Below are 27,706 nucleotides of genomic sequence, written 5' to 3' on the forward strand. Positions count from 1 at the left end.
TATTGTTTAGAAATAGATTTCAGTTTAAGGCTACCTCGTTGCTTAATTATAGGACAGTCTTTTTCCTAAATACAAACACTGGTTGTATGTCAAGGATTTTGAGTTAAAAAAGGGGGCAGGAATCAACTACTGCAGTGCTAAGGTAGAACCTTTTACAGACTGAAATATACTCTAATTACAGTAAACATACAAAAGGTTTAGACTTCTTGATGTTTTATGTTTTAAGCAATTTAGCAGAAAATCTACTAAACATTTAACAGCTGATTTCTCTTTGATTCTTTATTTAAAGTTTAGTATATTAGTACAAATATTTAGTGTTTTAGTATTATTTAGTATTCTCTCTGTTTATATAGTATTTATTTTCATCTCAGTATGCATTGTGGAATACTTACCATCAATATTTTTGAACAATCCTATCCAAACCTTTCTGAAGTCATGTACAAGTGGAGACAAATAAAGTAAGAGGAAGTTCATTTCAGCTGAATCTTCTATGGAAACCAGAGAAGCACCTGAAAACATCAATAAATATTACATAAAATTTCAGCAAGATTTTCCATTACAAATTAATTATCTGAGTAAACAATCATGACGTGTTTCATGATCAGCTTTTTCATATAGTAGAAAAACTTGATAATAAATTTAAGTTAGCTGTAGCTTAAGATTTATATATATACATACACACCTGTATAATTATCTCTTGGTTCTGAATTGTAAAAACAAACACACAAACAACATGAAAAAATATCCTAAAAAAAAAAAGGCACCTACCCATTTGAATACACATCATGGAAGCATCAGGCCAGCTTTCCTCAGAACTGGTGTGAACATAGTAGCAGTGACCACGGAAGGGAACCCAAGAGCTACCACGCTTTGGTTCAGGACACTTTCCAGGGAGCTGTGGTGGTTCACTAGGGATTAACTCTATTATGGAGATACATAGGTTATGATAAATTCTTAAAAGCCAAGGAAAACACATACTCTTGCAGCACACATCAGTCCTGCCAATTTGACTGTGATTCCAGTAAAAGGAATATCCCGTGGACTTAACTAATGATAAAAGATTGAACTAACCGTGACAAACTAGGAATAAAACATACTGGTTGGAGTTAGTCCTCCAATCAGCTAAAGCAGGCTTAAATCAGTCTTACTGCAATTGTCTTGAGCAAGGCAATTTTTACTTAAAACTTAAGTAACAGAATGAGGAATGGGTCAGTATACTCAGTATAAGTTCCCCAGGAACTTATACTTTAAGAAATATAAATCGATCAAATCAGCTGCTACACCAATAGAAGTTTCTTATCTCCCAATATTATAAAAGATACCTATAAATGTAAAATTACACCATTAATATATTTATTGTTAGGCCAATGTTGATCAGTTCTGTGGTTCCTTACAAATAAGGATGCAGAAAAGTTCTATAGCTTGTGGCATGAAATGTTGCCATTGTCTTCAAGATATACATGTGTTCACTGGCAAGTGAAATGAAATATCTGGAAATCACTCAAGACAGACTGGTTCTGAGAGTTCTTCATTAACAAAAGCAATAGTTTATCATAAGGCATATACCATCTATAGCAATCTTTCCATACATGGAAAAGCTGAACTCAAATAAAGCAATTAATTTAAATTCTATCCTCCCTAATGATGTTTCTCCCATTCACAACTTACCATTGGATTGTTTACAGAGAGTTGAAAATGTTTCGTTACAAGATGCTGTTTTCCAGAACCCATCCAAATCTACATAGACACAGGCTCTGTTCATATTTGGTTCTCCACTGGCCCAGTTATAGTACCTGCTCCTCCTTCTATCTGACCATAAGAAATGGCCACGATTCTAAAAGCAAATTACAATAAAAATTATGTCACATACAACATTTAAACTAAAAGAACATTAGGAATGCATGTGTAAGTATGTAAAAGTTAGAAAACATCAGAGTTTCTGGCACAAAATTAATTAATCCTCTGTCATGAATGCATAACAGTCTGTCTCAGTCTTCCACTCTCCAAAGTAATAAGGGCAGTGGCCCTAAAAATGTTCTTGTAGTATACAGCCTAAGTTACTCAATTCACACCATCTGGCTTCTGCAGTAGATAGGCAAAAGGCCTTGCACTAAAAAATGTGAATATACAGTTGGAAATTGTATCAAAGGAGTCCACATATACAAATTGATCAAATAAAGATTGCAGAGAAACTATTGCTAGCATTCCTCTAACAGAATCACAGAATCACAGAATAACCAGGTTGGAAGAGACCCACCGGATCATCGAGTCCAACCATTCCTATCAAACACTAAACCATGCCCCTTAGCACCTCGTCCACCCGTGCCTTAAACATCTCCAGGGAAAGTGACTCAACCACCTCCCTGGGCAGCCTGTTCCAGTGCTTCTGTATATATTTACAAAGCAAATAGAAAAACAGAAGTTCCACTGGAGAGAGGAACACAATTCTGATGATGTTTTTCATGGGGGACACACCACAGACCTCTGCCACCCATGTTAAAGGGCTTGTGGCAGGTTTCTATCTCTTACAAGGACCAGCCACCAGAAACAAGCTGAGTACGTATGTTTTCAGTGGATTTCACCACTATCTGAAAAGTAAGACCAACATTAGTAACAGCCATGGGTCCTGGCATCACATCCTGTGCAGCCCAGCCTTTTCTTGATTTGGAGGCAGGCTCCCATCCAGTTCTTTCCGCCAGTTCCTTTCCTGTCCTTTTTTTCTTTTAAGTCCTTTAGCACTTTTCAGCCCAAATTCCTGTCTAATCCTGGTTTTCCAGGGCCTGTGCTCACTGAAGTATGGCTTCTGTTCCTCTCATCTCAGCACCCATGCCTTATCAGTCCCATGTCCCACCAAGCTCCAGCTCTACCACTCGTCTTGATTTCCTCACAACACTGGCTCTCAAATATCTGGCTGCATCACCTTTATTCCATGTTCTTTTTACATGCCTAATGTAAATGTAATGTCTAATAGATGCTTTTCCTGTCAGACCTTTCCACTCTTCTCTGACTGAGTCTGTTGGTAGTTTCTCATAAGGCACTGGCTTCAGCTCCAAAATCCAGCCTAAGGTTTCCCATTGTCTGCTCCCACCGCCACACTGCACCTTGCCATCTCCCCTATTGCCCAGCACAAGCTCCTGTGCTAGACTGTAAATTAAACCAAAGCTTAGAAAAACCTCACGGAGAGAGAACTACATTTAACTCAAGTTGTTTCTATTGCATACTCCACAATGTGTCTTCAGAAACAGCAGTGCTCCCCCACATAAGTGTATGGTAGACCATGGAGTAGGAAATGGAAACTCCATAGCCACTTTTACTGCTGAAGCCACAGTCTACTTCAGCTACACCCTTGGTGGCTTTCGATACAAAGGCTGTGGCAGTTCTCACATTATGGTCAAATACTTAGAAGTGCAAAACCCCTGAAGTGGAGAGAAGTCTGGTACCTCATCAAGATTTTGTTACCTGCCACATGTTCACAGATCTGACCTCCCACAAGAGCAAACAGAAACCAGAGCAGTAGATCCTGTCAACCTCTGAGCAAGAAATAAGGCTGATCTGTGCAGGTCTAGGATAGCAGTATGATTGTCACAAACATTTAAAAGACTCACTGTGTCACTGTTAAGACCAATCCATACAGGCTCCCCATGCCTTAACATTTGTAACCACAGATAAGATTCAGCATAAGGATCTAAAATGCTGGCAAGTTCTGCATTCTTGTCTCTGCAGTGCTTCTGTGCTTCTTCCCAGCTCACTTTGTTGTTGATGACTGCGTAGTGGTCATCACCATAACGGTTAAAGCCAGACATTGGAACCGTAGGTTTGGGCTTTTGTAGTTTGGGGTCTGCAATGAGCAAATCGATGAAAAGAAAAGTCAAATACTTTATAGAATCACAGAACCATAGACTGATTTGGGTTGGAAGCGACCTTAAAGATCATCTAGTTCCAACCCCCCTGCGATGGGCAGGGACCCCTCCCACTAGATCAGGCTGCCCGAGGCCCCATCCAACCTGGCCTTGAGCACCTCCACGGGCATCCACAACTTTCCCGGACAACCTGTGCAAGTGCCTCACTGCTCTCATAGTGGAGAAATTCTTCCTTATATTGGTTAGGCATTTAACACTGTATGAAGATCTAATGTACTAGACTAGCCAAGCAATTAAGAGAGACTGGAATAACAAATTAAGACCTGTTTCAACTACCACTGCAGTGATGAAAGCCTTGTTTTCGTGTTCTGTGATAAAATTTTCTAATTCTTGTCAGAATGACCTTTCAGCATGGATAATACTACCCTCCAGAAATGTGCCTTGCAAGCTCTAGGCCTTTCCAAAGCATAATGTAACTGTAGAACACTAAAGGGAACAGTCCCCCCTACTTCTTCCATTACATACTAGTAAGACTGTAAAGGAAATCAAGCAGGGCACCTTTTCAAAATAAAGAAGTTGCAGTGCTTTTAAGTATAACGGTAGAACTGCAGTTTTGAAGAATTTACCTGTATAAAGGCAAAGTACCGTTCTCTCTCTCTCTAAAAATAGATTGCCAAAAATAGTATAATACATAATGATCCATAGATTTTACTATCGCTATTATTTAGTTATTAGTCTAGTCCAAAATAGGAAATATTAAGGGTTTTTCTCCAAAAACATAAAATGTGTGCTCATTTTGTTAAAATGGCTCATAGTGCATGTGATACTGTCATATTAATTTCAGTTAAAATAGTATTGAATATGGGGTAGTCACTTTTAGCATCAGTTTGACATAAACATGATAAATCAGCTGTACTAGAAAGTGGTGAAAGAAAACTCACCAGAATTTTTGTGGCATATGTAGCTTTTGCTTGTTGTACAGTCTTCATCTTTCCATCTACCTGCCTGTTCAATAGGGTTCTTTACCATAAGGACACAATCAGCCTGCAAGGGAAATGAGATTAACAAGAAAAGGATGTGGATAGATAGAAAGCATTCCTATTCCTTCTGGATATACAGATGCACCTATCACACACAGACACATACAGATTAATAATATGAAAGTTGCATATATGAACTTACACAAGCATTGGTCAGGAGCAGTAACATGACAACAAGAATTTACGACTCAGCCCTAGGGAAGTTTGCACCTGGATGATGGAGGGAGTTGGAAAGCACACCACAGAGGCATAAAGAAATGCCCAGGACTGTCTATATGTACATACTATCTGTGCATGCACATGTATGTGTGTGCATGTGTGTGCAGGTACATATGCACGTACTAGGTCTGACCCACAGGGTATTTCCACTCTACTGTTTTTTTTCCTGGAGGTTAAGGGAAATTCTCCTCAGCACTGAAGCTTGCCTGGAGATCTGAAATCCTTCCCCTATTCCAATTTGGCACTAGGAATCAAAGTTGTCACCACAATACTGTAATGTAGAGGTAGCAATCAGGAAGAACCTTTTGAGGGGACACCTCCCAAACCCTTTCCACTTCAATTTGAGCTCTTTACCTTCCTTTTTCCTTCCAAAGCATGAGAAGCTGCTGTTGGCTTTCTGCTTGGCTTCAGTTCTCCCTGCCTCACAACAGCCTAACCTCAGGGGTGTTAGCCCAGGTCTTGGCTGCAAGTGAAGGAAGGCGTATGTGGAACAACTTGTGTTGTTCCACAACACAAAGTGGGCATAGACTAAGTGGGCATAGACTTCTACAGAAATCATACACATAGAATCACATGATATTGGGAAGTGCTGGACAGCCCAAAACCTATGTCTATCCTGAATGGTAGCAGAGGTTGGACCTCACTGAACTTTTCCTTGGTTTATCTGGATGCAGAACAATTCTGTCACACAAAAAAAAAGAGAAACTTGGTAAAGCTAGCACAGGAGTATGGAATTAGTAATATGAAGTACAGTATTCTGCATTAGCCATTTTACAGTTATTGAATAGCCCTCAGTTTTCTCCCACAGTGAAATTCAAAATGGTATAGCAGTGCTAAATGTTTTAAAGCATGCAGAAGAGAAAAAGTACGTGAAGGTAGACCTCTCTTAAGATTACTCTGCCTTCAGAAGCAACACAGTCACTAAAAATCTTCATAAAGGAAACTTTACAGAAAATAGCTACATACATTTTTTTTCATCTATCAAAGTTACAAAGTTTGAGTGATAACAAGAAAATAATTTTTACCTTACTATAATAACTTGGGGATCCTTTCACCCAATTTGTATAGTAAACTGGGCTTCCATCTGTCCATAAGTATTTATGCTCCTGGTTTATGTCATTCAGCCCAATCCAAGTATCTGTTGCAGCATTTATTAAGAGTGACATGAGGAAAGCTGAAGGGAAAAAAGAAAAATTATACAAGGAAGGAAACTGAATGCAACTTTCCCCAACACTGCAGACTCTGGATTGCCTGGAATCAGGATGATTAATTTTTGTTTTCTTTTTTTTTGATAAGGTAGAGTCTTACATGACTTCTTTGCTAACCAGACTTAATAACTTGGTTTCTAAACACATGTAACACAAATAAACCTTAGTCAAATATAAATATTGAGACCTCATCTTTTTGGAAGGCCAAGTGTCATTTCCCTTAATTCCTGCCTAGACTGACTTCCCACTAAAAGACTGTCCTTCAATAATTCCTGCTTTGCTATAGAAAAGAAAGTACAAACAACAAATACTGATGGAGTAAGCTAGGAGATGGTCCTTGTGCAGCCCTCAGGACCTGAGGCACTACATTTCCTGAGAAAACCAGAGGCCTCACTAAAAACCCTCAACTTGCTGAGCAACAGGACTAGCAGGGTAAAGTCCATCAGATCAAGAGCTGGGACTCCAGCACCGGAGCCTTCTGCTGCCTGAAGATGCGTCTTCCACTGACATCCACAACATTTGGCTCAGAAGCTAGGTGCATCGTGATTTGTTTGGGATGCTATTCCCTTTGTCAACTAAGTTTACCTGTTCTCCTAAAAAACCCTAAAACATGGACATTTTATTATATGACAAGCCCCTACTGCAAAATCTTAATATTTAAACAGTATGAATCCCTTTATATGTGAACCCCAAAGCTATGATTTCAAAAGTTAATCAAGACACTAAACCCTATGCAAACATTTTTCCAAAGATGCAAGTTCTCATTCAATATAACTTGCTATTAATACGGAATAGATGGTAACATACACTGCAGAAGCTCTAACATATGTTTTAATGTTTATCGGGAATTACTTGATCCCTCATGCAGAATCAAAACATTGGTACTTTATACCTTGCATTTCCTTTGTTGATACAGTAACCAGGTTTCCTCCAAAATCTATACAATTGTTCCGTGCAGCATGCCAGGTCAGTGTATCATTTTCATTAAGACCAAATAATTTAAAACACTGAAAAAGAGAAGTATGCCAAATTGGTAACTGAATGTTATTTTAATTTCCAGTGAAAGCATCTCTGTAACAATCAAGACAAGCTGGATATCTTAAGCAAAAGGAGAGATTAGCTGATTTGAAAGTCCTTTCTGGCTTGTATTTATGAAAAGAAGGTTATACAATTAAGCTAGCATAAACCCCAATATTTTGGCATACACTTAGAAGAAGGAATATCTCTGTCTAACGATTTCAGTAGAAATTATGTTAAAGCTTCTGAGGAAACTTCTGAGGTATTGGAAAGGGAACAAGGATAGGACATGTTATAGAAGCTAAATGTTTCAGCTTCTTTTGCGCTGTTTGTCTAACCGGGTTTGGTTCTATGAGGTTTAACCAAGGTGTCATTAGACAATATTGCCACAGTCAAGCAACCTGATGCGCTGATTAAAGCATACAACCGCACAGTTAATCAGGCAATTTGATGGAAAAATTGGACAAAAGTGAGGTAGGTCCCTCGCAGTCAAAAGTGGCATCTAAACACTCAGAGAGGAGTTAAGGATGGAACATTCTGAAACTCCTTTTCCAGGAGTGAGGAAGAGAGAAATATTTTAGTTTGAAACAGCACTATGAAACAGAAAAAACTCTGAGTATGTGACTGTCTTCCCCAGGGCTGAGAGAGAAGAAAGAGACAACAGCCAATATGTCTCAAACAAAGGAGATCTATCAAACTAAGATCATATTTTGGTTTAGCCAAAAGAGAGATGGAGCTAGATGAGGCAATGTAATCAAGGATTATCTTCATGGCTAGGTGTATTCTCAATGGTGCACACTGCTTTTTATAGTTTTTATAGCTTCATTGATGACAATCTCTGGAATTTAAATATATACACTCGTGGAGGGTGGGGAGGCTCTGCAAAGGGATCTGAACAGGCTGGACCGCTGGGCAGAGTCCAATGGCATGAGGTTTAACAAGGCCAAATGCCGGGTCCTGCACCTGGGGCACAACAACCCTATGCAGTGCTACAGACTAGGTAAAGACTGGCTAGAAAGCTACCTGGAGGAGAGGGACCTGGGGGTGTTGGTTGACAACCGACTGAATATGAGCCAGCAGTGTGCCCAGGTGGCCAAGAAGGCCAATGGCATCTTGGCTTGTATCAGAAACGGCGTGACCAGCAGGTCCAGGGAGGTTATTCTCCCTCTGTACTCGGCACTGGTGAGACCGCTCCTTGAATACCGTGTTCAGTTCTGGGCCCCTCACCACAAGAAGGATGTTGAGGCTCTGGAGTGAGTCCAGAGAAGAGCAATGAAGCTGGTGAAGGGGCTGGAGAACAGGCCTTATGAGGAGCGGCTGAGAGAGCTGGGGTTGTTTAGCCTGGAGAAGAGGAGGCTGAGGGGAGACCTCATTGCTCTCTACAACTACCTGAAAGGAGTTTGTAGAGAGGAGGGTGCTGGCCTCTTCTTCCAAGTGACAGGGGACAGGACAAGAGGAAATGGCCTCAAGCTCCGCCAGGGGAGGTTTAGGCTGGACATTAGCACTCGTGCTGAAATTTTTTTTTGAGAAAGATAAGAGTGATCTTACAAAACAAAATGTGGTGATGCTTATACCTTAACAGGGGTTTTTTATATAAAAAAATCTGATAAATTTACTCTAGGGAAGATACATTAGTGGCTTAAGAACCAGTGCATAGTAGGCAAGGGACAAATAAGTGTTCGGACAACCTGTGAAAGCCAGATAGCTTAGTGCAGTAAATGAGACTATACAACAGCTCCACACAAGGAAAGTTTCTCAGATACCCTTGGCAACAATAAACACTAGCACAAACATAAAATGAAGCTTTTTTTCTTGTATGTGTCATGACCTCTTTCATAAGTGCTGTGATCACAATACAGGCTATAATTTCTATTTCAGGAATAGTGGTTTTAGAGTCTTTAAACTTTAAAATAGTGTCTTTAAACTTATGCAATCAGAGTATATGTTGTTATAACTGAAAACACTGCTACAACTGAAAAACTGAACTAAAGGTGGTTGTTCTTCTGCTCTTATTAAAATACAATATAATGACATTTAATTCTGTACCTTGTTATCAAAGAGGACCCAGTCTTCTGGACACCCACCCTGTGGTGGTGGTGAAGTGGGAGCAATCGTTGGACGAACACTATCATTAAACCTTTCACAGATGAATAATTCAACACTGCCACAGTTGAGATCATTCCATGTACCTGAAAGAAAGTCAGAATAAAAGAAAAACTAAATGCAACCTAGACTGGAATAAAAAGTGTCCTTTCCTAAAGCAAATCTGTCATACAAAGTAGAACCGGTAAATGTATTTGTATTTCTTTCTCCCAGAAATGAGAGGGATTTATGCATTTTCTTTAGAAATATTTGGATTTCCAGCAAAATTCAGAAAATAAATACTTTGTCTGAGAATATAATTTTTTCTATGTTGAAAACCCATAGCATTGCCAAAAGGGAGTTTTAATCAAATGCTTCATTCACCTCTCTAGGATCTGTAAGATCTCTAGGATCACTCCACCTACAGGAGGTCCTTGGTCCTTGTTACCTTGCTACCAGACTCTTACATTCTTTTATACTATGCTAAAGAACTTCTATACTCCCTATAGGAGTGTGATATAGGAATATAGTATTAACATCGCCATCTTATTTTACAGGTCGGGAATAAATATGAAAATAGCATTCATTTCATCAGCTGCAGACAACTACAGGGTAATTAGCTGCTGCAGAGCTGATCATACTTTGTTTAATGGAGATGCTGTTTTGATAATTCAGTGAAGTTAAAGACATAATTCATCTTGTCTTAAAGACCTCCAAACCAGGACATAGTATTGTTCACTTTCTTCTGCTAACCTCTAACAGAGGATGAGATTACTTCAGCTATAGACTTCAAGACTAAAATTTCTTAAAGTAGAAGAAATTAACCACTCCAAAGGAGACTAAATGGTTGGCTAGTGTAAGCATAATTATTTCCAAATCTCTGTATTAAAAAACAATTGTATTTATATTAATTAAAATAACATTAAACATTGTTTAGTAATAATCAAAGCCATGGCCAAGCCCTAGATTTTCAGAAACTCTGTAAGTCATAACAGGCAGCTGAAGTCCTTGAGATGTAGTCGTAAAATAGACAGAGGCTAGGGGAAAAACACTACTGACTTTATCTGCAGATGGTCTGATACTTAATATTTCACATGAAAATTTTCTGACAAAGCTAGAAATCAACTGGCAGGTATAATCTACAAAACACAGATAGATGTGATAGGTACATAGCACTGATTTTTCAAAAAAGTACATAAATGGAAGACAACATGACTTACTTTCCTATGTTCTTAAATACACTATAAAACATCAGCCTGCTCAGTATTATAACTTACAATCCCCTCCTAATGCAGCCCTTCTAAGCCTATACCACACGATGCAGATTGAATGTTGCTATAGCACCCACCTGTTTGGGTATACATCACCACACAGTTTTCATCATTATTTGCAAAATTGGGTTCATTTGGAGCCCAGGCAACATAGTCCACTGGAGTTCCATCCATCCACCTGAAAAAAGTAATTTGCGAGGATAAAAATGCTCAGTTGAATTAGTTAATAGTTCTTTGTAAAAAGCATATTAGTTTCCTATATCCTAGCTAACAAACATATGATCTCCAGTAAAAGAAAAACAAGCCCTTCCAACTGGAATTAGTAAAAAATAGATTTTATCAGCTGCCTACTTTGTCAAACTGGACCAGGTCTGGACTAATTGTCTCAACTGGTAGTCCCAGGCTTTCTTGGTCTCTGACCATTGATGGCCTACAGGAAACACACCAGTGTAGAACTGGACTTGGCTTTCCATGGAGTGCAGAAACAGAAATCTGCACCTAGTTAAGTAATGTCCTGGATCCAAAAGCAGTAACACGTTAGAGAATCTTGAACTACCTATTCAGGATCACTGGGAATGATATTGTTAAACAAAGGAAATCTTTAATATTATATAACTATTGCTTTCAATTGTGTAACAATAATTTTCTAGTTTGGTGGCTCACAAATTTATTCTCAAAAGGTAGCCAAGAAAAAAGTGAAAAGGCCTTCCTGTATTGGAAGAAGGACAGTTAAGATATTAATCTCCAAGACTGAGAGCCCTCAGACAACATCATCTCCAGGGTAATTTATTGTTTTCCAGTTGTGGAGACTAAGAAACTGTATATGTGTGTTAGCAAGTATAATGCAAATAAGGAATTCAACAGGATGCCTCATTGCTCCCACTTGCAAACCTTCCTCAGCCAAACAGGAATAAACAATATATACTAAACTGGGAGTAATAATATAAAGATAGATAGTGTGACCATCATCCAACAGAGAGGTGATTGAAATTAGTGAGAGAGCAAGGGAGAACTGGACAAACTAGAGTGTTTCTAAGCAGCAGATGTGATATAGAAAGCAGGAGCTCCAAGAGATGACACTGTCCAGTTTCTGTGGCTTGTGGACTAGAAAGACAACTTGAGGCAACAGAATAAAGGCTGAAATGAAGTGGCTGAGATATCTGACCAAGTTTCAAATCCCAGGAGAAGACACTAGAAAAAGAAGGAAGGGGAAAGGCATGCGAAAAGAAGAGAACAGTGCCCAAGAAGAAATCTGTCTCTAATTCATCTCAGGCTCCATGGGAGGTCTACAACATTCCTAGGGCACAAAGACATTTGTAGAAGAGTAGTGACTCCATATAGCCTGAAACTGTCCTGCCCTGGGCTTTTGCAGAATAACAGTCTGGAAGTTACTTTACAGACAAGGGCTATCCTGTACTCATATTTCATCTTTGAAAACCACCATTATGCCTCACTGCAGGTTTTGAGCGTTCTTTTTCTTTGAACGCTTGAACATTCAGTAATGTGTGTAAGTACCATCTGGATCATTCTAAAGACCTCTAACCAATTTTATCATTTATCCAACAAGGAAAAGGGGAAGACACTGTGAGTGAACAGAGCCTCCTAATGCAAAGGCAGAGCCTGGAATGAAAGGAAAGGGAAATAGATAGCAAAATATTACAGGATAAGTCCTCCCTTGAGGATCAGAATCATATTTTAACACTTTATGTCAAGACATGGCTGTAGACAGGTTTTGTCAATCGTTGAACTAGAACAGTCTCTTACAGACAGTCATGCCAAATATTCACATTATGACTCTGACAACTTACCGGAATGTCTTATCAAGGCTAACACTTAAGCCAATGTAAAAGTTATTTCCCCAGTCTTTATAGAAAGTCTAAAACACAAAAAATAAGAATTTTAATCATAGAATCATAGAATCATAGAATAACCAGGTTGGAAGAGACCCACCGGATCATCCAGTTCAACCATTCCTATCAAATACTAAACCATGTCCCTTAGCACCTCGTCCACCCGTGCCTTAAACATCTCCAGGGAAGGGGACTCAACCACCCCCCTGGGCAGCCTCTGCCAGGGACCAATGACCCTTTCCATGAAAATTTTTTTCCTAATGTCCAGCCTAAACCTCCCCTGGCGGAGCTTGAGGCCATTTCCTCTTGTCCTGTCCCCCGTCACTTGGAAGAAGAGCCCAGCACCCTCCTCTCTACAACGTCCTTTCAGGTAGTTATAGAGAGCAATGAGGTCTCCCCTCAGCCTCCTCTTCTCCAGGCTAAACAACCCTAGCTCTCTCAGCCGCTCGTCATAAGACTTGTTCTCCAGCCCCTTCACCAACTTTGTTGCTCTTCTCTGGACTCGCTCCAGAGCCTCAGATTTCAAATAAAATAAGCAAGCTCTCAAATGCTGCTTTAGTTTCAGTTGTACAATTGCATAGCCTGCAATATGTAGGGAGTTGCTAAGATTATGTGCCTGAATTGAAAAGTGCAGATTTTTTTCTCCAAATCCCAGTATTTAAAAAAAGAAAAAAGGAATGGAATGAAAAAGAAATGGAGCAAAAGATAAGAATGACCTCTTAAGTAGTCTAAAGCAATATTTTTAAGAATTTTGGAAAAGGGCAGTGAGAATTTTCTGAGAGGTACAAGTAAATGGTGAGGTTTTATTATTTAGTCATGTGGAGGACAGGATGGAATTTTCTTTTTTTTTTTTTTTAACAGTATGACACTTATTCCGAAAGAATGTATCATTGGCAGGTTACTCTCTTTCTATTAGAAAAAGTGCTGGCTTAAACCTTTTAGTGAAAGTCTGAAATTGCTTTTGACAAAAACGGGAGGGAAAAGATTTTCTTGAATTCTGTGAAGATAATGAGTTTGAAAGTAAAACAAACTCAGTAACCATAGATTTCAACAAACAGAGCAGGGGTTTCTGAAAGTTGCACCCTGACAGTGTTCTTGTTAAGAAGATGAGGATTTATCTACATGTAGCAATTTATCAAAATCAAGATTATAGCAAAGCTCCTAAGTAGATAAGCCAATGAAAGGTGGCACTCATTTTTTTTATGTCAGTTACCACTTTCTAATATTTCGTGATCCAGCTGAAAGAGGTGCCTCAGTGCAGGACAAAAAGGTGAATTTTTAAGTAAAACATGTTTCTTACATATTTCCAAAGAAAATTTTTTTCACTTTCACTCTCAATAACAGCAAGATCACTATCATTCTTCTTGCAAAATTCTCTGGCTTTTTCCATAGGCATTGGTTCCTGGCTGAAGTAGTATTCTTTGTGATTATATATTATCCAGTTATCTTCACCAACAGTATATTCATAATCTGCAAGGCAAAAGATTAAGCAGTCAGTAGTAGAAATTAACATCATTATATGATAAGTTATTTCTGTTATTGGAAGTACAAGACTTACTGAACGTGGAAGTAGGCTCTGGTTTCGGTGATACTCCTGTAATGTAAATCAAAATCTGAGTGTATTATGCTTCTCAGATATCTCTCAATCAAATATATTTATAGAGTTGTTAGCATTTTTAATTATAAGTAACAAAATGAATCTTTAGGGTTATTGGTTATCCTTATTTTTGTCACAAATTTTCTCAGTATATCTGAAAAAAAAGGTGCTACGCTCAACAAAATACCACATTAGAGCAGATCACAAGTTAAGCTTACTAAAAATAACCCCACCTTTAGGCTGCAGTATTTCACTTTCTCAACATGCTGCACATACATCCCAAACTTACATGTGTATCTCGTGGATGATTTCATAATTTTCAAATGCTTTTATTTAATTTAAAAATGTATTGCGTATTTTACCACACTTGATGGCACAGCTGGCTCTAATACATGCAGATAGCGTGATCTGGCCTGCTCTTATCTGCCTCTAAATTTTCTTAAGAAAGAAAGTTATCTTACCTTTTTTTATTTGGCAAACATAGTCCAGCATATGTTCACAAAATAAATCATTCCAGTACATACTATTGTAGCCATAAAAAACACCACATTTTTCATTTCCATCATAATTGTTTGGTTCTCCATAAGCCCATTTTTCGAAATTTACCTATAGTGGAAACAGAGCTTTGTTTCTCTTTTCCTGTTAAAGTGAAACAATTGTCTTATATTATCCTGTTAAAGAAGAATGTACTTCATTTGATTTCATGGTCCATCTTGTGCTTTGATGCCAGACCTTGTGAGGAGAAGGACATGACCCTTGCATATTGTAATGATTCAACATGTTAGTAAGATAAGAAGTTGTTGCCCTCCTTGTTACCAGGAGTCATGAAGTACTCCTGTCAAGCTCTAGAAAGAAGTACATAAGCACCATCCTTTGACCCCTGGGCTGGTTATCCCGCTCTGATGCTTTAACCTGAGATAATCTACCAGTACTGCCACATGGACTTGGGCCTTGCAGACCTTCATCTGCTTAAGACAGTGAGGGCAACAAAGCCGAGCTTGCATAGACATACATAATTATTCCTAAAACTAAATGACAATTGGGAATACAGAGATTAGCTTAGATCAAAGCAGATGTTCCATCACCTTTGGTGTTATTTCATTACTCTAACAGTCATACTGTTATCTATAACTATGCACTATCAAAAGATAAAAACTGATTCCTTGAGTGGAATTGGGTAGTAAAGAACTAAGGACATTTGCAACTTGTATAGGAAGAGTTGTGAGAGCTGTCTGCCAAGATATACGTGGAAACTTAGACAAAAAGCTGGAAAAATGAATTATTTACTCACCGGTGAGCCATCGCTCCATGTAAATCCACTGCTGGAGTCTAAGGCAGTTAAACCCATCCAGTAAGAGAAGCGAAGATATTCTCTTCTTCTGAATGGTTATAAATAAAGACAATCAGACACAATGTGAAACAGAGAAGGAGAATTTATGTCAGTACGTTGTTCTCAGTGTTTTGATACTTGAAGTATCATTTGAGATAGTCATATAAAGTAATCAGCCAACTGCCATGTAGGGAAAAACACACCCTGGCACTGCACATGACAGGAAGCAGTGAAACACAGAGCTTCATGGGAAGGATCACAGATGTCATGAGTCCACAAACACTGAATTAAATGAAAACATATTTTAAGGTCTTAATTTGACTAAGTAGCTTAGACATCCAAATTCAGACCTGTCTGTACTCATAGGCTTGATTTAAACATTTATACAAGTAAGGCTTTCCTTAGTCTCCCAATTTCTCCTCTTACCTAAGGGAAAAAAAACCAGCAGAAACAACTCCTTTATTCAAGTGTATTAAATTTACTGATTAATTGCAAATGAGCTAAAAAGATGGAGTTTATCCTTTTGAACTAAACTCATTTGAAAGCAGCTTTGATGATCTTTCTTCCATTTTTGTGTATGTTCAGGCTACTTCAATCCATGAGGTCTGCTGAGAAACCCTATTCCTCATCTCTTTCTACCCATTTACTTCTGCCATTTTGCAAGGATATAATTCATCTTTGAAAAGTAGACATTGATTACCAGAAATCCTTTACCTCTTTTAGGAAGGTAATTTTTAAATGTGATTTTTTTTTCTCCCTACATTTAAAAGATGCACCGTACAGATACTTACAAGCTAGATATTAGATTTTGCTCTTCTTCACTGTGAATACATGCCAGATCTCCTCCAATGGCTCTGCAAACATCTCTTGCACCAAACCATGTTTGCATTTTCTCCCTTCCTCCCTGAAAAATCTATAAGAAGTGGACAATCAAACACTGTGGTGGGTGTTACGGAAACTTAGAAACAGCATTCTGGACTTCTATCCTTCTTCTAATGTCTTGTTCTCTAGTTTTATCATTCACTATTTAATTGTACAACCATAAGCCCATGGTCATCTATCAAATTTGATTATTGCAGCTTAGATTTTTTTCATCATCTCTGAGTCTCAGTGACTCCAAACTTAGTTCAACCTACATACAGCACTTTCCATCACTTCCCTGACACGCTACCTGGGGCTGGCTGGAGATGTGTTACAATGGACCATCTGCCAGGTAGGCAGGCTAAAATCCAACTTCCACACATACATGAAACATATGCTTAATTGAAATCACAAGCTTTTGCATTCAAAATTTAAATACCTACTTTGAAGCAGAAGCTGCTCTGAGGAATGGATTGCCATTCATCTGGGCACCATGGGAGAGGGGTCGTCGTTGGAGGAGGAGGGGGTGTCACTCCCTCCACAAGCTGCTTGCAGACAAACATATTTCTTTCTTCACAGTTCAAAATATCCCACAATCCTGCTGATGTTCCTGTTATCATGGCCACACAGCCTGACTCCCTTCCTTTATGAAACATAAAATTTTCAAACCTTATTGATAAATAGCTGCATCTACTCAAAGCATATGCTACTTAATTAAATGTAACCTGTCCCCACTGTGGATTGCAGTAACTCACAATAGCTCACATGCATTAAATATATTTTACCGAATTCTTTTTGCATTAGTCTATGAATCATCCATCAAAACCACCAAACAACAGTGAATGTGAGCAACGGACATGTGCAGTCCCAGGTGGTCTATTGGAAGGAGCTACCATGGTCACTGATTTAATCCCTTTAGCACAAACAGAAAGTTACAATGTTGTTTTTGCCACTTCATGCCAGCAGAGGTTCTAGATCACTATTTAGCTTCCAAACCCTCACTTCTTGGGACCCAGAGCAGAAACTCAGAGATGCAAACCCCATGGCATGTACCAGGCATTTCTGCGTTCCAATGAGTGAAGGTGACTGCATCCCCGTTGGTCCATTTAAATGTCCCTGGCTCCTCTGTATCTGAGAGACCAATCCAGAAATACTTTGCTGGATTGAATCCAATTACAGAAGTCAAAAAAGCTTGTTCATATCTGCAAAGAGTAAGTAACAAATTGATGTCACATTTTATCATAATTTGTTCATTTCTTCAAGCAGTTCCTTGTAGCAAATATGGTAAAGTTAATGTGGGAAAACATAAGTATGGTTTGAAGCAAGGGTAGTGATTTCCCTTTTATAGCTCTAATTCTGATATTTTTATTTTTATATTTTGTTAATGTGAATCATGTTTAGAATTTAGTGATACTTTTCTCCTTTTGTACTGCACAATGGAAAACACAGGCCAAACAATACTTATGTTAATACATATGTGGTTATTCATTCTGTATAAATAAGCAATTCAGTGTTTTATTGAGCTTTATGACAAGTTCTAGATATTTGAATCTTGTTACTCTGGGGAAAGTATCTACTTTTATTCTATAAAGTGTAAGTTTCCAGGACTGTCTGCTGCAAAAAATAGGCTGAAAATCTCAAATCCAGAAGAAATAAATAGTTGAATACTTATCTATTTATTTTCAGTACTATAAGCTTTAATCCAACAATCTGGTAATTAAGACCTGTTGGGGCTTGACTCAGTTTTTCAATTTAATTGGGTCAACAATACTGCAAGTGTGTAGTAACAATGGCTTAAATGTTTGTCTTGATGACATATGAGACTCTGACCTATTTTCTAATACTTCTTTAGTTCCATCCTAAGTTTTCCAACAAAGGCATGGTGTCACAGGAGACACTATGAATAACTGCTAAGCAGGAAGAGATTTCTGGTTGGCTCTTGATCCTGGTTGCACGTATGAAAGCTAAAATTTGTGTTCCCATACCTGTCTGTCACAGTAGCCAGGTAACCTTTGTTTTCTTCACATATTTTTTTTGCTTCTGAAAATGTTCCTGGTAACTGTCCCACGGAGTAGCAGTAAAAGCCATGCTTCATCCAGCCCTGTCAATGTCAATAGCAGAGATGCACAAAACAGCTTTCAGGTTGTGCACAACTTCCAAAAGTTAAATTAATACCACACCCCAAGTCAAAATTAATCTCAGGGGCCATGGGGGGAAATGAAGTGGATAATCAGACAAAGTTTTTGTAACCACATCTGCATGTCTTGCCCCTTGGTGAAGGATACACAGAGGGGCTTTGTGAGCAATGAGCTGTGGTAATGACTGGGAGCTGGCAAGCATGCTCAGAGCCACTTTACGGCTCCTTGTGGAAAGCCTGTTCTACCTTCTCATTGTGTAATTGTAGCTGTTGCAAAAGGCTACAAACAAGTTGCAAAAGAGTCAACCCAAATACTCCTGCCTCCTCTGGTGGATCGATTGAATTGAGAAGGCTGCATGAACTGAGTAATGTCAAGTGGAGAGCACCTTCTATGTCAATCTAAAAGTCAATCTAAATTTTACTTTAACAAAGAAAAAAATTCCCCATTGCTCTGAGAAGTATTAACACATACAAAATTAACAGAGTTTTAGGGCTCAATTAAAAACAGTCAAAATAATTGACTCTGTAATACTCACCATCATAGGTGAAAGTAAGACACAACAACCTTTCACTGCTTTTGTTTTACACTTACTTTCTGGCAGCCTGGGTAAGTAAGCTCATCTTCCCCTGATTCTTCTGACAAAGGTTTCCTTTTACAGATGTAACCAAGTTTTTTTTCACAAGCACTGTCAGCCCAGGATCCATCCTGAACATGGGAAAAAGAAACCACAGAGGCAAGTGAAATCTAGAGAAAATCCAGATCCAACAGAAATATTCACCATCCTCAGAGAGAACACTTGTCTCTTCATGTGGCTGTGGCTGTTTTGGCTTTCTTCCTTGCCTTGATGATTTCTCCAAAACTTCCAAACAGGGAACACAATAAAGCCTATAAGGCCCATATTTTCTCAGAGGTGTGAGAATGAGGTTTGCATGTATTAAAGGTTCAGAGGCTGATGAGAGTAGGAAGGAAACACAATGTTCTAGAATCACCCGCACAGTATTTCTTACGTTCATATAACCAGATGACAGTAGCAAGGAAATGCAGACTAAACTAAACATAAAATACAAAAATATATAGTTTGGCTTTTATCCATAGTATTACGTCATTTTGTGCTGAGTACAAAACAAGATAGAATTGTTTGTGTGAAATTATTTTGTGCCTCCGTTAATATAAGCCTCCAAAGTAGCTCTAATAAGCCTTTATTTCAGGTATAGAGGAAACACGAGAAAGTACTTGCTTCATTATCTACCATGTTGAATGGGGATGATGACTTCAACCAATTTCAAATGGGAGACTTGTTGTAACTTGTGGAACAGACGAAGTCTCAGCACAGTGCACTGCTTCTGGCGCTCTACCATAACCTTGCTAGATCTGGTGTCCAGTCTCCTTCCACACTAAGAGATTCTGAATTAAACCAAATTCCTAAGAACCGTTAAAATTCTTGTCCCTTTTTACTTTTTTTTTGTTCCGTATTTTTATCACAGTTGTTTTCCTTTTGGTGGCACAAAGGATTAGAAGAAAGCATGAAAGCAGAAGAGTGATTCTTTACCTCTCCCATCATAACGATGCAGTCTGCCTTATTCTGTGTGTGGGTTGGCTCTCCGTGATGCCATTTGGTATACGTCACAGGTGTCCCATCACTCCATTCAAAATACATTCGAATCCTGAAGTCATTTAGACCAATCCACAGTTCATCATCTGGCTCTGTGAACACAAAGGTAACTGTGGATATGGCTATGTCTTAATACAGAGCAATCACATCTCATACCCAATTTTGATTGAACAAGGACTTTCTAAAAAACATTTAAGATGAAGGTTACAATGATTAAATGAATAGTAGTAATGCTATAATTCCAGATAAACAAAGTGACCTGCAGGAATACTCACTGTACCCAAGCTGAGACAGTGTAAAACTGTACTCCTCAATATTATGAATACTCATCAGCTCTCCATCTTCTTTTCGACAGGAAGACTGGGCTTCTTTCCATATTTTGGGTGTTCTGTAAATTCTGTAGCAATGACCTGCATATGCTACCCATTTCCTGGGGCACTTAAAAGGCTTTAAGTCACCTAAAAAAAGATATTTTAAACAACTAATGAGAGGTCTTGTTTAGTACCTTCTTTTAAACAAAAAGAAAATAACCAGTACTGCTATGAATTTTAGAAATTGGAGCACATACAGGTAGAGGAGAGAAACAAAAGTGTGAGGATCACAAAGAATACAAAACAGGTTTTTCTATTCCAGTCGTTCTGGGAGCTAACCACAAACTCTTTTAAAGAATGAAATAACTCCTTGGTAATTTGGCATGCAGACTTGCAGGGCACAACTCCATGTTAAATCCCCCTCAGTGAGGCTCCATGTACAGCCACTTTTTACTGAATAACACCTCTTTTCCTACAAAGCGACTTTATCTTGGTGGATTTTGGAGATTTTGTATATTTTTTCCTCTGGAAACACCAGTTGCTTGGGAGTCAGTTGAGCTCCTGCACAGCGTAAATCATGCACCAGAGAGCCCAGACAAGTTTATCCTAGTTGCATGGAAATGCCATGTGCTTTGTTTAGCCGCTATTTCTTGATGTGAATTTAGTACGACCAAACATCTTCCACTGCTTTGAAGGTTCACATGGTCTGCACCTATAAAGTAAACTGAAGATAGCAAGATGTGCACCCTACATTGGCATTTGATGAGTCACATTGTTCAATGCTCCCTGGACATGGTTTTGACCTGTACAAACTAACATTCCTCTAGGGAACTTCCAGGCGTGGTTTGGAGGTTAGCATAGCTCATAAACCATTCCCAGTAAGGTGTCTGGACACAGCCAGAATGTACAGGGTGCCAGCTATGTTGTGCCGTTCATCTCCCAGGCCAGTGAATGATCTTATATACTAGTCTATAGGTAGTTGAGGAAGTTACTGGAGGGTTAGTAGTATACTGGGAATTCTCAGGTGAAGTAGCTGCACACCATTTTCTTCACATAGATAAGACCTAGTCTGCCTCAGGTGGAAAAGGAACTCTATTGGGAAAAGGTAGAAGCCCCAAAATTTTACATTTTTCCTTTTTAGAACAGAGCATAAAGCATCAGAGAGAGCAGGGGGAACATGAACTCTGGTTCACATCTTGTTAGAGAACATATCTTCAGTGAAATTTTTAGAGCACAGTATATTCATTAGTATTGTGGATTGGATATCATGACTGAATGCATAATTCTTCCTTCTTTAGTACCCTTGCACCTTTTCAAAATTATAGACAACCTCTAAACATCATCATCCAGGTCGACAAGGGTCACACTTCTGTTTTGACCATATACTGTGATTTCATATATGGTAACTTCCCAGTATTCTTCACCCACAGAAAAAAAACCCCTTATTTTTTGACCAACTTACTTGAGGCAATGATGGAGGAATCTGAGGAAGAGTTTCTTTTTTGGCAGATATATCCCTGTTTCAGATCACACACCTGGTTTTCCCATTTGCCGTTCCTGCCTTGGAAAGTTCCACATATTTTTCCAGATTCTACAGATGGACTTCCTTTAGAAAACAGGTAAAACATACAAAGAATCCCTCTGTTAACACTGAAAATTTTCACCTCATCACAGGAGGGAACATACAAGTCTCTTGCAGTTGTCATTGGCGTATTATTCTTTAGAGTGCTGATTTCCAAAAGAAGGAGGTGAAGGAGCAGCAGTGGGATGGCCAAGAGAGAGGGTCAGCATTTCAAACATGAGACTTCCTCTTCTCCCATGCACTGCTTAAGAAGAAATTCAGTGTGTCTGAAGTACTGCAGCATACAGAAAAAGAAACTTTATGCAAATTAAGCTTTTATATAAATTCCCTATGGAGTGGTAGTGCTGCGAACAACTCGACATCCTTTATTGTTAAATACTTGACATGAAATGTATATTTAATTCCATGGGAGTGCCTGCCCTTTGGATTTTCCAGTAGTTACAACAGCTGCTGTGAAAATAGATAATATGGCAACGTGCAAGATGATGACTAAGATCCTAAGAAAGGAATGGAAACTTACTGTGATAATGTACATCAGATAAATGTTATAAGAAGTAACTGAGAAGAACAATTGAAAATATTTTTTATGCCATCTTTCTCTTTGTATTTTTTTCTTTTCTTTACTTTATCTTATATAATTTTTCATGAGTTTTTTGTTTGACTAATATGTCCAACAGGAAAATTATGGACAGAAAAAATTACAGAATGAGCTGTAGACGTTTGGTTTCAACTGTTTTCTTAGATGAGTAATCTGCTTTTTCTTGGAAATTCAAATGAATGGCGAGCCATCTCTGGTGCTATCCCTATTACTGTCATACCCTACCATTCGCATAATCCCCTCTAAGCTTTGAAATTTCTGTAAAGCTAAAGGAATTAGGTAACAGGAATTTGGAGAAAAGAATTTTGGCCCAGACATTGATCATTGTTTCAGAAAAAGTGCACTTACCTGGAGCCCAGTTGAGGTACCTGAAAGGGCTGCCCCCAGTCCACTGCCAGCCACTGTCAAGCGCATGGAAAAGTCCGGTCCAGAGCCTCACATTGACACCCAGGTCACTGGTGAGCCCTAAACAGCCAAAAGAAACAAACAGTCAAGTTATTAAATGCCACTGATTCTGTAAGTTAATTCAATGCAACTTGAAATAAGATTTCGAAGCCTGGGAAAAGGAGAAGTGTAATAGTAGTGATTTTGTTTTTAATATGGGTTGGATTTTTTCCACTATTTTGGTACAATTTTTTGTGAGAAAGAGAGGTTTTTTAAGAATGTCACTAACATCTGTTTTCACAAGGTAAGTCTAAGTCTCCATGTTAAAGCTCTTGCAGCTGATCTACATTTTAAACATATGCATTAATTTGTGGGTTTTTTTACTTTACCTAATAAATACATTTCTTCATGAGGGTCTGTGACACTTAATAATTCTGCATTCTGCTGCTGGCAGCTTTTTCTTGCTTGGTGCCATGTCAAAAGTGAGTGTACATTTATCTGGTACCGAGTTCCAGTCACAGGATTTGTTTTCCAAAGGTCGTTCTGCATGGTGTCTATAAAACATGATAACAGCATCTTGACAAGATAATCATGTTTGTGAACACAGGAAACAAAATCTTCACTGCACACTAAAACTTTGTAACTGTATGATTTGCTATTTTTTTTGTATAGTTTGACCCACTTGAATATACTTTGTTTAATATCAATAATACATTAATTGCCTAAGGAATTTGTCTACATCGATTCTGTTACTTTTTATTTATGTAACTTATCTACTTCTCTCACAGTTCAGTCCACATTAATCAACTCGCTGATTACCCATACACACACATCTCTCTATTCCCCATTCAGAAAATCTTGGTCTGCAAACACATTTCTTACTGTGGGACGGCTCTTATGCTCTCCCACACCTCCAAAATTACAGAAATTATTGTTTCCAGTTAGTCAGGTGTGAAGCAAGAGTGAAGAGGTATGGAATTAGCGCTGGGATTATTGGAAAACTTTGTTGGATGATTTGTGAAAGGAGCACTGGAGAACTGAAGGCAGATGAGGATCTCTGTCAGTAACCTGCACCCTTCCATTCACTCCAGTGCTTCTGTTCTCTGCCCCATCCTACGACACAGAACAGTCTCCTACTTCCCTGTATCTCACTTTCCCCATCTGTTGCACTCCTTCCTGCCTTTCATTTGCCTTGAGTTTCTTCTTACCTAATTCTAGGAGTTTTCTCTCCCTTTTGCTGTCAGTCCCAGTCACTACCCTCATAATACTCCCCATGTGCACCAGCTCTGCAAGCACTGTAGGGCTGCTATTCACCTCTGCTGCAGAAGTAGTGAAAGTGAAGAAAAGATACCTCATTTTATCATTGCATAGCTCACCAGTGAGCTAGGCTAACTAGAATACAATTCGCTATCCAATGCTTCTTCCGCATTCCAAGGAGATTTTGGCCATGAGAGTGGATGGAACTTTTGCTTAATGTCTTTCCAGAAATATATATAAGTAAATTACCTTTTAGTGGACAATTTCCAAAAACATGGTCTTTATCAAAATCTGAAGTAGTAGCACACCAGAGAGAGCCTGCATCATCCTTCCGAGGGATGCACTCAGCATGCCATTTATGGTTGAACTTAAAAGGGAACACACAAGGTGCACCAAAGGCATTTCCTCCCAACGTGTACATATCTACAGAGAGAAACATAGATCAATATTAGTACTACTGGTAATAAATGTGCATCACAGTATCAGCACATAGGCAGCTCTCCACAGACATAGTTGGGCTGTACAAGAGCTCAACCCAACAGTACTTCGTTACTATAAAGCCTTCCAAGGCTGTTGTGCTAATCAGGTATGATTATGGCAGGACATTCAGAATTCATATCTAATCTGCTGTCTGTCTACTTTGCTGCTCTCTGAACAAAATTATAACAAACTTCGTTCCACCTAGAATTGTTGTAAAGGTACAGCAAAAATCTCAGCCCTTGTTATTTAACTTCCCACACTGCTGGTGGCACAGTAGAAATGAGGTTGAACACTTGAGCCTAGATGCTCACACTGCATAGCCCAAGAGGGATAGTAATGCAGAAAAAGGAGGGCTGACTCTCTAGTGCTCTTTGTCACAGTGTTAGGATTTATTGCACCTTAAATCACTAAGCAGTTTTGCTTTTTCTGACTTTTTCTTCTTGCTGCACATAGGAAATGCCAGGTACACACTATTAAAAATGGATTACACCTATGTTAACTAGAAATTAACCTCTTAGAAACAGCACATGGTCAAACCAAATAATGGCAGCAATAAATATCACCACTTCTACAAATTAATCAGACATATTTTGAAACAATCATTGATTTCTTCCTGCTGTTGCTGTACAAACACAATTGCCATTCTCCATTATGGTTACATCATATGCCTTTGTCCTTTTATTCTATCATTTGAATGAATTGCACTTTCCCAGTTATGCAGAAAAGAAAAATACAGTCAAATTTGCTTTACAATTTTACACCTTATTTATAGCTAGCTATGCTACTGAGACCACTGTAAGTAAAGGGTTGCTGCATGACAGGCAGGTGGTGGAATACTTTGTAAATAGGGGCAGCCAGGTTACCTAGAAAAAGAGATTAATTTTCAGTACTCACCCTCATAATGCTGAGAGCAGATGCTGTCTGCAGATCCGTGGATTTTCCACCTGCTCCCTTTGTCTGATCCTTCGGACAACCTGGTTTTCTTCCCCTTCCCTTTGCCATAGTTGAAAAATAAATCCTTGCTGTGGGTTGCAAGTGTCTCATTTCTACATTCCCACCACTGGAGCTCATTCGTCCTGTTACAGGATTCCAATGTGATGGCAGCCTCGTCCTCCTTAGCAAGTACTCCAAGACACAGCTTGAGTGCCATGCTCAGCAGCTGCGTGGCAGAGACCCACTTGAACCTTTGAAACTCATTGTGCTCATCACAAGTGGCAGTTGTGACCGAGTTAGGGTTTTGGGCTTGGGCGCATAGCTTGCTGTCTTCGTTATAGATCAAAAATATTCCACTATCTATAAAGTAAAATGAGAATGCAAACATCTGAGGAAAGGTTTCATACGAGGTAAGTCCTGCTATTTGATAGACAGCTGCAACAAAAAACTGATTGTGTAGAGTCCATAGAGAAAGAAATTAAGGGAGGGTAATCATCAGTATGAAGGATATTCGTCAAAATGTTCTTAAGATGCAAGCAACACAGAGGCTGGAAATATAGCTCTTTCAAGAAAAATTCCTTTTCCTCACATACCTCCTTAAAACACACTGTTCTCAAAATGCCATTCAACAAGACTATTAATAAATTCCATAAGTTCTTCAAAGTTCCATCACCACAGAGCATATTAAACAGGCTTTAATTCTGCAAGTATAAGGACTTTTTGCTTTACGGCTATTAAAAAACAGTTTACAGACTCAAAATTCAACCTTTTTTTACATTTGGCCCAGAATGATGTTCTGGTTTTCAGCCACGACTTGCAGCATCACTACTTCACTACTGAGAACAGATCCCAAATTCCATTAACATAACAGATACACTTGTAAACAGAAGTGTGAGACGTTGCACAACTGAGTTTTGTTTCTTAAGACCAGCTTCAAAATAGAAGCACAACTGCAGCCTGCTCCAAACCTTGACCATTTTTGCAAGTCTCCTTAGCTCCTCTGTAAGTAACATCATCATCACCCAATTTACTCTGCTGTTTCATAGAGTTTTACTGCCACTCAAGGTTTCTTGTCAGGGGTGGAATAGTTAAATGGAGTTTCATAATCCCACACACCCCAGAGCTGCGAGGGAGCAGTTGAACAGCCTGAAAGGCTGCAGACTTGAACAAACCAGATGGCATTTCCCCTGGCAGATCTTTCCTGTTGCAGCAGTTCTTGAGAAGACTAGAGGGAGAAAGGGTTAAAGCCAGGTTGGTCTTGGCCAAAACTTGCACAGAAGAAATTATCCTGTAGTGGACTAACATTGGCTAGTCCCTGATGCCATTCAAGGAATAACACTGTACTCCCTCAGTTCTCTAGATGGGAGCATTGTGCTAGAACAAACTGCAGATGCAGCGTCATTTGTTTTCCTTTCAGCAGTTAGAGTGTCTGAAATCTCGCAGACAGAAGCTTTTAAGGTCCTTCCTAAAACTGTCATCTCGGAAATGGGATTTCAATATGCAACTATCACTATGCCTTAGCCTGTAAGAGCTGTCTACAAACTCAGAGCACACATTATTCTATGGTTCTGTACCTCCTGAGAGGACATTGCCCTATACATCTGAGCTCTTCTAAACTCCAATGAAGTCATTTCTGCATTTTCTGCATTCAGTTGACTGATTTTCAAGAACCATCTCTGTCTACATTAGACCCGCATCTGGTGGCATATTTCACTCCTACACCAAACTGAAAACTGAGTTAAGGAAACAGAACGCCTACACAGATATCACCAATTTTTAGAGCTGAATAAAACTTTTTCAAATTACTTTCTATGAGTAGATCTAAGATTACTGTCCACCAAGGAAAGCATGAAAAAGAACTCATAAACCTCCATACTCAGCAGAGGACAAAGGCTTACCAGATGTTTGAAGAGTTGTTCTGAAGGAAAAAAGAAAAATCAAGAGCATACAGATAGCCATGGCCAAATACTTCACTCCCTTCTCCCCTTCACATCAAGTTGATGCTGAAGACCGAACCTGTACCTTGCAAGAAAACTCTTCTCCACTGAACTGGATTAACAAATCCTCTTCAGTTTT

General features: G+C 38.9%; 1 protein-coding gene across 1 annotated transcript in view; it reads right to left on the reverse strand.

Annotated features, from left to right (window-relative positions):
- Positions 1 to 27,706, reverse strand: part of LOC138721927 (macrophage mannose receptor 1-like) — a 32,628-nt gene extending 4,922 nt beyond the window's left edge. Inside the window, exons 1-27 of the mRNA XM_069859526.1 lie at positions 27,529 to 27,706; positions 25,592 to 25,990; positions 24,467 to 24,640; positions 23,350 to 23,514; positions 22,925 to 23,041; positions 21,859 to 22,002; positions 20,361 to 20,543; positions 20,023 to 20,177; positions 19,065 to 19,178; positions 18,321 to 18,436; positions 17,389 to 17,537; positions 16,779 to 16,978; positions 16,266 to 16,387; positions 15,436 to 15,523; positions 14,606 to 14,750; positions 14,106 to 14,141; positions 13,848 to 14,017; positions 12,506 to 12,573; positions 10,775 to 10,875; positions 9,391 to 9,533; positions 7,220 to 7,334; positions 6,145 to 6,293; positions 4,802 to 4,904; positions 3,606 to 3,838; positions 1,669 to 1,834; positions 769 to 921; positions 393 to 509 (exon numbers count right to left, since the gene is read on the reverse strand). Coding sequence (XP_069715627.1) covers positions 393 to 509; positions 769 to 921; positions 1,669 to 1,834; positions 3,606 to 3,838; positions 4,802 to 4,904; positions 6,145 to 6,293; positions 7,220 to 7,334; positions 9,391 to 9,533; positions 10,775 to 10,875; positions 12,506 to 12,573; positions 13,848 to 14,017; positions 14,106 to 14,141; positions 14,606 to 14,750; positions 15,436 to 15,523; positions 16,266 to 16,387; positions 16,779 to 16,978; positions 17,389 to 17,537; positions 18,321 to 18,436; positions 19,065 to 19,178; positions 20,023 to 20,177; positions 20,361 to 20,543; positions 21,859 to 22,002; positions 22,925 to 23,041; positions 23,350 to 23,514; positions 24,467 to 24,640; positions 25,592 to 25,990; positions 27,529 to 27,589 — 3,886 coding nt within the window. The 5' untranslated portion in view covers positions 27,590 to 27,706. The remainder of the gene's footprint in view (positions 1 to 392; positions 510 to 768; positions 922 to 1,668; positions 1,835 to 3,605; positions 3,839 to 4,801; positions 4,905 to 6,144; positions 6,294 to 7,219; positions 7,335 to 9,390; positions 9,534 to 10,774; positions 10,876 to 12,505; positions 12,574 to 13,847; positions 14,018 to 14,105; positions 14,142 to 14,605; positions 14,751 to 15,435; positions 15,524 to 16,265; positions 16,388 to 16,778; positions 16,979 to 17,388; positions 17,538 to 18,320; positions 18,437 to 19,064; positions 19,179 to 20,022; positions 20,178 to 20,360; positions 20,544 to 21,858; positions 22,003 to 22,924; positions 23,042 to 23,349; positions 23,515 to 24,466; positions 24,641 to 25,591; positions 25,991 to 27,528) is intronic.

Source organism: Phaenicophaeus curvirostris, chromosome 6, assembly GCF_032191515.1.
Source record: "Phaenicophaeus curvirostris isolate KB17595 chromosome 6, BPBGC_Pcur_1.0, whole genome shotgun sequence".
Taxonomy (NCBI): Eukaryota; Metazoa; Chordata; class Aves; order Cuculiformes; family Cuculidae; genus Phaenicophaeus; species Phaenicophaeus curvirostris.